A 12,068-nucleotide genomic window follows, 5' to 3' on the forward strand; every position below is an offset into this window, starting at 1 on the left:
TCCAGTCAAAAAGTTGAAGTCAGTTCGATTTTTTTTTAAGATGTTAATACTTTTCGGCAAGGACATTAAATTGATCAAAGTGACAGTAAAGACATTTATAATGTTTAAAAAAAAATCAATTTCAAATAAATGCTGTTATTTCGAACTGTGAATTAATCAAAGACTCCTGTAAAAAATGATTCCACAAAAATATTAAGCAAAATATTTCAACATTGATAATAATGAGAAATGATTCTTGAGCAGCAAATCAGCATATTAGATTTTTTTTCTGAAGGATCATGTGACACTGAAGAATGGAGTAATGATGCTGAAAATAAAGCTTTGCATCACAGGAATAAACTACATTTTAAAATATATTTAAATAGAAAACAGTTATTTTAAGTATCACTGTATTTCACAATATTACGTTTTACTGTATTATTGCTAAAAAATGCAGTCTTGGTGAACACAAGGAACTTTAAAATTTGATTGCTTATGTACATCATCAAACATGTTAACCATTTTATGCATGAATTATTAAATCACAATATATATAGTATATACTTTACAGTGCTTAGCATAAGTGAACACACCCATGCTAAAGTTGACTAAAAAGAGGAATAAAAAATCATCTTTTGGAAATTGATCTTAATGCCTTAATTAAAAAAAATTAGGAAAAATCCAACATTTAAGGACACCAATTTTCTTTGTGAATGAATAATGTATTGTAAATAAATACATTTTGGAATTATGGATTACTTTGGAATTAAAATATCCCCACATCATCACACACCCTTCACCATACCTAGAGATTGGCATGGGGTATTTTCCATAAGATCATCTTTCAGTGCAAATCAAACCAGCTATTAGGCTAACTGAAATAAAACCATGCCAATCTCTAGGTATGGTGAAGGGTGTGTGATGATGTGGGGCTTTTTTAATTCCAAAGGCCAAGGGAACTTTATCAGGATACATAGTATACTGGATCCTTAGTATAGTACAACTGGCCTTTAAAAAAAAAAATCTGCCTGCCTCTATGGGAATTTAACATAGGGGTGTCCTGACTTATGCACCCTGTATTTTAAGGAAGAACGTTTATTTATTTACGATACATTATTAATTCACAAAGAAAATTGGTGTCCTTAAAGGTTGGATTTTTCCTCATTTTTTAATTAAGGCATTAAGATCAATTTCCAAAAGATGATTTTTTATTCCTCTTTTTAGTCAACTTGTGTGTTGACTCATGCTAAGCACTATATATATATATATATATATATATATATATATATATATATATATATATATATATATATATATATATATATATATAAGCTTGATATATTGAATGTTTCTTTATTTTATTCCTCCTGAGCTGCCTTACCTGTGACTTCTCGACTGAAGCGTTGTGCTTGTCACACATGGGGCTGATCTCCATGCCGCGCTCACGCTCTCTGTCCCCCTGGCTGAAGAACTCTTCCATGATGCGGTCTGTCCACTGCTTGTACAACTGCAGAGGCTTGGTGGGGTTACTGAGGTCTGCACAATGCACCATGTTCTGCAAGACCTGAGATACAGACAAAATCAGCCAGTTATGCATGCCTATTAATATTTACATTCATAAGTGTATTATCATATTCAAATTAGGGTGTTGAATACTACAGAGCAGAGGTTGTTAACCTTTATAGACCCAGACTCTCAATCAACCGATGGAGCCACATAAAAAAGTTGTAGAACTTAGCTGTATTATTTTATATTCTTTATATAATTGTATTACTATATTTTACTGTATTTTATATTACTATATATTAGAGTTGTGCGATCTAGCTAAAAAAATGATCACAATATAATGTTTCATATCGCTCGGTATCGATAATTATTGACATTTGTTTTCTAAGACAAGTAGAAAAGTTTGAATTTAAACCAGTTTTTTATTTATTTATCCACATTATTAAGGCAAACAACAAATTATATTAGTTTTACCAGTCAAAACAAAAAAATTAAACAAAAATATCTTCTTTATGTCTCATATTAAGATTAAAAAGTAAGTGTTAACGAAACTCTTGAACTTAAATTAAATTTTAGTTTTATAAATGGGGGTAATCTTTGAAGGATGAACAAATAATGTTTTGGTCATCACTTTAAAAACTTACTATTTACACTTACTATTCCTGCCAAATTTCCATGGTTATATATATATATATATATATATATATATATATATATGTGTATGTATGTATGTATGTATGTAGGTATGTATGTATGTATATATGTATATATGTATATATATATATATATATATATATATATATATATATATATATATATATATATATATACACATACACGCACACTCACTCATCGGCCAATTTAATAGGTACACCTGTTCAACTGCTTGTTAACCCAAATACCTAATATGCCAATCACATGGCAGCAACTCAATGCATTTAGACATTTACACATGGTCAAGATGATCTGCTGAAGTTCAAACTGAGCATCAGAATGGGGAAGAAAGGTGATTTAAGTGACTTTGAACGTGGCATGGTTGTTGGTGCCAGATGGGGTGATCTGAGTATTTCAGAAAGTGCTGATCTACCGGGATTTTCACACACAACTATCTCCATGGTTTACAGAGAATGGTCCGAAAAAAGTGAAAATATCCAGTGTGTGGCAGTTCTTTGAGTGAAACGGCAGCAGAAGACACACTAGGTGCCACTCATTTCAACTAAGAACAGGAAACTAAGGCTACAATTGGCTAAGGCTACGGCCTCACCAAAATTGGACAACAGAAGATTGGAAAAACGTTGCCTGTTCTGATGAGTCGAAATTTCTGCTGCAACATTCAGATGGCAGGGTCAGAATTCGCCATAAACAACATGAAAGCATGATCCATCCTGTCTTATATAAACGGTTCAGGCTGCTGGTGGTGTAATGGTGTGGGAGGTATGTTCTTGTCACACTTGGGCCCCTTAGTACCAATTTTGAGCATAGCAGACCATGTCCATCCCGTTATGACCACAGTGTACATGTCACAAAGCTCAAATCATCTCAAACTGGTTTCTTGAACATGAAAATGAGTTAACTATACTCAAGGTGTACCTAATAAAGTGTCCGGTGAGTGTGTGTGTGTGTGTAATATATATATATATATATATATATATATATATATATATATATATATATATATATATATATATATATAATTTTATAAACATATTTATTTTATATAATTTACTATATAATTACATATTCAATAACATTTAAATAAAATTGAATTAAATAAAATCTTTTAAAAAGTTTTACACAGATTTTCAAATCATAATCTTTATTGTGATCTCTACAGTGCAATAAAAGCATTAAGGACGAACCTGTATCCTGTCAGAGTAGTTGTCCAGCAGTAATACCCCTGAACTGGTCACCTTTTTGGTCTCCACCATGGTTTTCAGATCCGCCAACAAATTCATGTGCTTAGACATGTCTGTGGCCAGAACCTGAAAAAAAAATATGTATGGTCATCCATCAATGTTTAGTTCCATATTACAATTATCATTGAAATTAAGCTGTAAAAACAGCCGAGTGTGATAAAGGACAGCTAACTTATAGACCAATGATACATCATTGATACATCATGACTCACAATGTCAATGACCATCTTGCGGAGTGACTGTCTCTGTTTCTTGGTCAGGTTCTGGAAGATGTCACAGTTCTCTTCCTGCAGCAGTTTAAAACCTACAGCCAGGTGATGATTCTCCAACACAGACGAATCATTGTACATGAGGGCCAGCTCAGAGTCTGAGAGAAGAGATTGAGGGTGAGGAGAAAAGAGGAAGCATGAATAATTATATACTGTACTAACTATATTTCATCTGCTCTTTTTGTATTTCTATGTGGACTCCCTAGTTGTAACCTAAATTTTTCAGTTTTACACAAAGCTACTGTATGGTTTCAGAAGACTTATGAAGTCATATGAACCATTTTCATGAAACTTTCATGGGGCTTTATTTTTTTGGAGCTTGACCTTTCAGAACAGCGCAAAGGTTCATCAAAATGTCTCATTTAGTATTCCACTGATTAAAAACAGCAGCATGAAGGTATGGAACAACCTGCATCCCTCCTCTTGTGTTCAAGTTGTGACAAGCCCCACTGGCCCCTCTATTAGTCATTGAGGGGATTTTACCGGCTGTGTGGGTGGGACACGTGAGCTTTGTGAATCACAGACACATGTAGCCCACCTAACACATGCATCGATAGCATGTGAAAACCGCCCGATTGACCGTTTGCCGCACGTGACAACAGCTTAAACACGTATTGATTCGTCTTTGAGTGAGTCCGCTACTTTGAACAACGTGATTAAGCTAAAAGTGGTTCTGACAGCTGTGAAAAACATTGCACAAACATAAATTCTACGAAGAGCCTTTTGGAAGCAACGTGATGTTGCTTTACGGATACAACAGGAAAAGGATTTGCTTTTTTGATGTATGTACATATAAGGTCAAACATTTTGAATTATCATGTTTTTGTTTTTAAATAAGTCTCTTATGTTTATCAAGGCTAAATTTATTAGTTTAAAAATACAGTAAAAACAGTAATATTGTGAAATATGTTTTGTGATGCAAAGTTGAATTTTCAGCAGCCATTATTCCAGTCTTCAGTGTCACATGATCCTCAATTATTATCGGTACTAAATTATTAATAAAGTTCTTGTTATTAAACTTTTAGCTGCTTAATAGCTTTGTGGAAATCTTTGAAATATAAATCTTTTGTATCATTATTAACGTTGCTTTTGATTAATTATATGCATTCTAACTGAATAAAAGTATTAATTATTTTTTTATCTTACTTACTCAAAGCTTTTGAACGGTAGTGTATCACTGTTTGCACAAAAATATTAGGCAGCACAACTGTTTTTTCAACATTGACAATAATGAGAAATGTTTCATGTGACGATAAAGCCTGAAGTAATGCTGAAAATTAGGCTTTGCCATCACGGAATAAACCACATTTTAAATTATATTAATTTATAAATATATATATTTTTATATATATATTTATTATATATAAATATATTTTTTTAACTGTAATAATATTTCACAATATTACTGTTTTTACTGTTGATCAATATGAGCATAAAAAATATTTTAAAAAATCTGAATTATCCAAAATATTTGGATTGGTAGAGTAGACTTTGCCCAGTCCACTTGTGTGGTTGTCCATCATGTATGGCAACCTTTCATTTATAATAGTTTCATGTTGGTAGAGAGGTAGAGACTTACTAGTGTTAATGAGGAACTGGTTGGAGACGCCAGGATGGTCGACATCATGTATCGCACTGGCAAATATGGCAGCAAGAATTTCAAGGTCTGTAAACACAGCCTGAAAATAACAGACACAGACAGATTTTCTAAAATCTCAAATCATTATCCACTTTCTTTAATACTCAACGATCAGAAGAAATGACATTCTCGCAGCACTGCATACTGGGACAGCCGTATCGTACCTCAAGGGCAGGGGTTGATAGCAGGACATGAGTGGACTGTGCGACATCAGCAGCGTGGATGTTGTTGTGATAGGCAACGTCAGCATGGTAATGGTCCTCTAAAGTCATCAGATAGGTGATAAACGTGTCGAGGGGAATTTTAAACGTCTTTAACAAGTCCCTCTCCTACAGTGGAAAGACAACCCACATGGTTTGTTCTTGTTAGCAGGAGCATCTTATAAAAAGACAGTCAAACAAACTTGAGCTTGAGTGAGACAATACTGTAAAGAAAAGTACCTGGAATACTGTGTGCATCATAACCGTTAAAGGTCTGTTCCCAGAAAATTCTCCCACTTTGAAGACATTAAGGCCCCATTTATTTACATCTTCAAGCTCCTGAAATGACATAAAGTGAAACGTATGTATTTAGATGTCCTATATTGCAGTTTTCTGTAAATCTCTTATTTATAGTCTTTTAATTATACAAACTACCAATCAAAAATTTGGGGTCGGTACAATTTTTTTAATGCTTTTGAAAGATGTCTCTTATGCTCACAAATGTTGTATTTATTTGATAAAAATAAAAGAAAAAACATAATATTGTAAACTATTATTACAATTTAAAATATCTTTTTTCTATTTGAATGTGTTTTGTAAAATGTAATTTATTCCTGTGATGGCAAAGATGAATTTTTAGCATCATTACACCAGTCTTTATTGTCCCATGATCCTTCCGAAATCATTCTAATATGCTGATTTGGTGCTCCAGAAACATTATTATCAATATTGACAACAGTTGTGCTGCTTAATAATTTTTTGTAAACCATGAGAATTTCTTTTTAAAGGATTCATTGATGAATACAAAATAACAGCATTTATTAGAAATCATTTTTTTTGTAACATTATTAATGTCTTTACTGGCACTTTTGACCAATTTAATGTTTTCTTGCTGAATAAAAGTATTCATTTTAATCTTAATTGCTCACTTAAATCTTACTGTCCCCAAATATTACAATGGTAGTGCATATTTACTTACCTTGGCCAGCTCATCTTCTGTTTCAGTTTTAACCCCAAACCGGGGGATGTTAGAGTTGGTAAGGCTGGAACTGTGCGTTAGTTTTTTTACGCCGCTAATTTGGGACATCGGCCTTTTCTTCTTCTCCTTGTCTTTTTGGGACTGGGGTGATGGCATTTCCACCTCGTGTTGCTTGTCTACAGAAACACAGAAAGTGCTCAGAGAAGGTTCTAGAAATCAGAGGTGCTCATGGGTAAAAGCACAGCATGTGTCATTACAGCCACTGATTTGTAGTTTTGTGAATGAATGGTGGGCTATGGTCATGTAAGGGTCTTACTTATGGCCTGATTATTCAGCTACACACCCGTCAGGCTACAGAGCTGCTGTTGACCTGCTTTTTTGCTCATAATCAGCACTTCATTTGTCCTAGTTCTCTGAGTTACCCCCAAAAATCCACATAGTTGCCCTTCTCCAGTCAAAACACTATTTCTCTTAACTCCATTATGCATTTAAAAGTGCAATGTATGTTCCCACATTACATACATTCAGTGTAGAACCATAATGTTAACATCCATATTTGATTTTGATTTTTTTTGTGGGACACTCACCTAAGAATGTATTGGAGATGAACTCAGATACCTGGTTACCAGATCGGCTCATCTCTGAGAGGTGAGTCAATTCTCTGTTCAACATCCTCTTGAACTGTTGAGAGATAAACAATTAAAATTATTTTTTTTTTTTGCAATTTAGACCAATGCAAAAGGAAAAAAGGGGAGAAATACTTAAAAATACATTATACATTATACAAAATACTTTCATTCAAAGTAAAAATATCTTGTGTGGAGGTGTAATATTTTTGTGCTATTGTTTGAAACACCCCCTCTAAAATTCATTGCTGAACAAGTCACCATTTTACCTCTTTTTTATGATAATTTAACGGATTTTCCCTTGTCAGCTGTGTCGCTATCAGTCGGTAGATACGCCACGATTTCAAGGCTAAGTCCTCCAAAACAACCCAAAACATATGCATCCTCTCACACTGTTAAGAATGTCAGGTCAAAACGACCTGCTGTGTCACACCAGATAGACGCCACATTTCTAACAAGATTTGCAGGAACAAACTGAAGAAAAAAACTGCTGCATTCTCGAAAATTAACTCGCTAATGTGCACAAACAAACAAGTGACATCACATGTTGTGCTGGTGCTTTTTATAGTAGTTTGGGTTTAAATAGTAATACAGCCTAGATGAAAATGTGGAAGCAAAAGAATAGGTAAAGAATAGTCTTTTACATTCTATAATTATGATAAATTCTGCATTATATATATATATATATCAGAATCAGCAGATATATATATATATATATATATATATATATATATATATATATATATATATATATACATACATACACATACACAAAATTACCATTAATTAACAAATCAATTCATTTAAATATCTGCCTGTCATAATCTGTTCTTTATGCAGCCTTTTTTCTTTGTTCAACCACATACTGAACACCAATAATAAACAATAGCAGCCTGTCCAACCCCATTCATTATAAGAATACAGTATTACATGATTAATTAACTCACCTTTATGTACCCCCAAGAAACTGACAGCAAATAATTTGCCTCAGGCATTTTGATTGAGTAAGTCCAGATAGCAGATGAGATTAGAAAACACTGGCTGATAGCGAAGACAAACACAAAATGCTCAGTGCAGATGGTCTCAAAGCCCCATTTCTTTTTTAATCCAACTGAACTAACATTGCGATATTAGGCTAAACCCCATCCGAAAAGTCCAAAAATTCCAGGGCATTCCTCAGGACGACATTTTCCATTGTTAAGAAACCTGGCAAGATTCCATCAAAGACAGAGGAGGGCGTGAAGAAACCACGGCTTTGTCTGATAGCATCTCTCTCTTCTCGTACGCTGCGCACTCTTCAAACTAAATAGACTGAAAAATGCCTGCGCCTTGGAAGGAAAATATGCCCAGTTAACAGCTTCCAAATAAGGCTGCGTTTCACACAATCACTCAGGTGAGAGTGTTTCTGAGTGCAGCCCTACCAATCAGGCATCTCCGGATTAGAATGAGCTCATCGGTGCAGCCGATTGGCCGAGCTTAGCTGGCATGTAAATCGTCTGGGAGTGCTTCGCTCCCAGGGACCCCTCCCACTTCACCCTCTGGATGTCTACAGCTCAGTTGGAGGATGTGTTTTTTGTACGCGAGCTCTGTGATACAGCAGATAGCTCCCCAAAAGGGCACACAGTCATTATGTGTGGTTTGTATTAATGCGTATTCACCTCATGTTCCACTATGGGCATGTGTGTGCGGACAGATGCGCGTGTATGTGTGGATTGGTGAGGTAATCTTCATGACATGACGTGATGTTTGGAAGTGAACATTGTGTCAACCAGACTCATAAAATATTCAGTAAAGTTCATGCACATAAATCCACAGAGGGGAGTCAATGGAGACCATATGGGATACAAAATAAACTGATGAAGCCGTTATAGATTTGTCCTGATAAATTGGTAATGAGCCCTTGAATAAAGCAAAAAGTTTATTCTCTTGACTTGTAACTGAAAAAAAAGAAGGCTGGCCCAGACTTTTTACTGGACTGCCCTATGCTTTGATCACAAAAATGACTGATTTTGTACACTTGTACATTAATGAATACATTAAATATAAAATAATATTAATTTTTAAATTATATATATATATAAATATATATATATATATATATAAATATATATATATATATATAATTATTTGCAAATAAAGTAGCCTATATATATTAATTGTAATATGAATATATATATATATATATATATATATATATATATATATATATATACACACACACACACACACACACAATTATATAATTAATTTATAAATAAATTCAAAATATAACAAATGTATGACCGCGGACTGAATTATTTGGCCAAATGTATGATAACTAAATTACAGACTTCGAATGGCCAACAATCCACAAAACACACTGTGCCCTGAGAGCAACTGACCAAAAATGTCACTGACTGAGGTATTGTAGCAAAACCTGTCTTTAAACTGAGCTGGACAGAGCTGGTGGCAGAAGAACGTACAGCACGGCAGCAAATACAGAGCTGAGGCAGTGGAGCTGACAGAACATGGTCAGGGATTATTTCACACTTCTGGTCCCTGTGTACCACTAGTGGGATGCCGAGTAATTTGCAGCTTTACTGGAGCAGATGAGCCGACGGTAATAGGCTGTTGAGGGTCCATACGGACAGAGGTGACTGTGTTTCTATTGTTGGAACATCTAGAGGGTGTTAAAACACGTCTCCGAGCTAAAAATGGGAAGATATCACACAATTTGTAGCTGTGATTTCTTGAAAATGTGTTTTCTGGGACAGGCCTATATAATTATTTGTTCCTGGATCCGTCCCTCTAGTTTAATAATACGCCTTGTAGATCAAAAGCAACATTCATTCATTATTTCTTCTGAATTTGCAGGGGGGCTTTGACATCTATAAAATATGACATAATAGTTCCAAATAACATTATCCTTATTCTAATATGAATTGCACATTACCACTGCAGCAGACTAAACTGAACAAAGCCATTAAGCTTTCTTTGATGCATCACTATGGTGTATCAAGAAGTCGACTTTTTCCAATATCCGTAACATTGTATACAGCTTTAAAAAAGATGCAAATCTCAGATTCAAAGATGCAAATCTGAACTAAAAAAACAAAACAAAAAAAAATAAAATGTTGACATAAAATGCTTTTTACTGTATTATTGTAGATATTTTTTAAGCATTAGATTTACTTGTATGTGATTTGGTTGTAGCAATATATAGTTAATATAATAGCATGTTAATATAAACATGCTATTGATAATTTTTTTATATATATATATATATGTATATATATAAAATAGAGAATTATATAGAATATAAAATAGTTAATATTACAGCATGTTAATATAAACATACGATTAATAAAAATTATATATATATATATATATATATATAAATGTATTAATAGAATGTTATAATATTATATAAAGAACATTATATATACATTAAAGATATAAAAAATACCAATTATAAAATAATATTTTGTTATAATTATGGTATAGTATTAATTATAGTATACTATTAAAATGATTGTTTGTTGTCAGTATAAGGTCACATGTGCATGTTAATGCATGTTAATGTTTGAGTCTCTCGAAAATCATCCATATTTAGCCTTAAAATATACATACATAAATGATGTATCTTGCCTAATTTGCTGCCCAGATCACTGCTTGATCAAAACAAAAGTGTAGTTCTGATTGAAACACAATCTTACAGAGTAATCCCCACATACAGTATTATAATTACACTTTAGAGTTATAAAGTCAGAGTTATAAAACATATCTAAATTGAATTCTTATGGTGAAATGATTTCGACAATTGAAAAGGAAGATGTATTCAAGCACCTGCGCCAATATGAACATTCTGACAGCTAATAAATCATGAAAACAATGGCACCTGGACATCTATACACAACATACATACAAAATAGGTACTACATAATTTTTCATTTTTTTCATAACAGATTAGCAGTAGCTATTTCTGTTCTAAAACAGTGTTATTTATATCAGTCGGATAGGATATAACACTTGCGTGGTGACTGTGAGGCAGTTTTATAAGGAATACGCCACTATTGCTATTGAGCTAAAGCAACAAAGCAAACTGACAGGCCTTGTGCGTTTCCATGGATACTGGGAAATGGGGGGGGGGGGGTCGTTCAAGTGAGACATGTGAAAATGTGAGTATTTTACTCTTCTGTTACTTATGTCTAGTCACCTCTGTTGGACCTTTAGACTGGTTGTGTAAGCAATATTAGAAGCATCTCGTATTTTGTTATTTTAAGAGGTGCTGTGGCCAAATGGACTGGACGAGAATAGATACACACTACAGGCTGATTAGCATGCTGTATGTGTACTAGGGCCTTGCTGGAGACTGTGGGCATGCTCAGTGCAGCCTGAATGACGATTCTGCTGCTGTTATTGCAAACAGTGCACTGGTTAAAAGACACCAACTGATCTGAAATCAACTTCACTTCAAAACAGCTAACCGCTTTAGTTCTTTATTACATGATCTGATTACCTCATGTTTGAACCAATGCACAACACTGACATCTAAGGCTACAAACACAGTATGATGGAGTACCAAACACAGTCAGATGTGATGCATATTTATATTTATTTACTGGTGTTAAGGTCTACTGGGATCAACAAACAACAACAAACATTTGTGATAACATAAACAAGTCTTAAATAAGTCATTTGATATTGAGGCATTAGAGCACAATATAATATTGTGCACAACTGAAAAATATTCAAAGCCTAAAACTGTTAAAATAAAATAATAAAAATAAAATAAATCTCAAATAAAAAATAAAATAAAAAGAATATATAGAATAATAAAAAAAAGTTATAAATCGACAATACAAGCCCTAATTGTGATTGTGAGTGGAATATGAACACCTGAGATATCAATAATTGCACTTCATCAACTTGCAGAACCATCCCAGAAATCCTAAACAAGCAAAAGTGCAGATAA

The 12,068-nt window shown here is 33.6% G+C and overlaps 1 protein-coding gene across 6 annotated transcripts in view; it reads right to left on the reverse strand.

Moving 5' to 3' along the window:
- pde4d (phosphodiesterase 4D, cAMP-specific) overlaps positions 1-12,068 on the reverse strand; it is a 196,192-nt gene that overhangs the window by 3,177 nt on the left and 180,947 nt on the right. For all 6 annotated transcript variants that reach the window (XM_077222810.1, XM_077222811.1, XM_077222815.1 and 3 more), the window contains 8 exons: positions 7,076-7,169; positions 6,489-6,664; positions 5,750-5,848; positions 5,474-5,638; positions 5,250-5,349; positions 3,614-3,768; positions 3,345-3,467; positions 1,361-1,543 (listed from right to left, as the gene is read on the reverse strand). In XM_077222810.1, the coding sequence (XP_077078925.1) occupies positions 1,361-1,543; positions 3,345-3,467; positions 3,614-3,768; positions 5,250-5,349; positions 5,474-5,638; positions 5,750-5,848; positions 6,489-6,664; positions 7,076-7,169 (1,095 nt within the window). The remainder of the gene's footprint in view (positions 1-1,360; positions 1,544-3,344; positions 3,468-3,613; positions 3,769-5,249; positions 5,350-5,473; positions 5,639-5,749; positions 5,849-6,488; positions 6,665-7,075; positions 7,170-12,068) is intronic.

The sequence above is a fragment of the Siphateles boraxobius genome, unplaced genomic scaffold (assembly GCF_051911475.1).
Source record: "Siphateles boraxobius isolate OS27281-9 unplaced genomic scaffold, OSU_SipBor_1 9, whole genome shotgun sequence".
In the NCBI taxonomy this organism is placed as follows: Eukaryota; Metazoa; Chordata; class Actinopteri; order Cypriniformes; family Leuciscidae; genus Siphateles; species Siphateles boraxobius.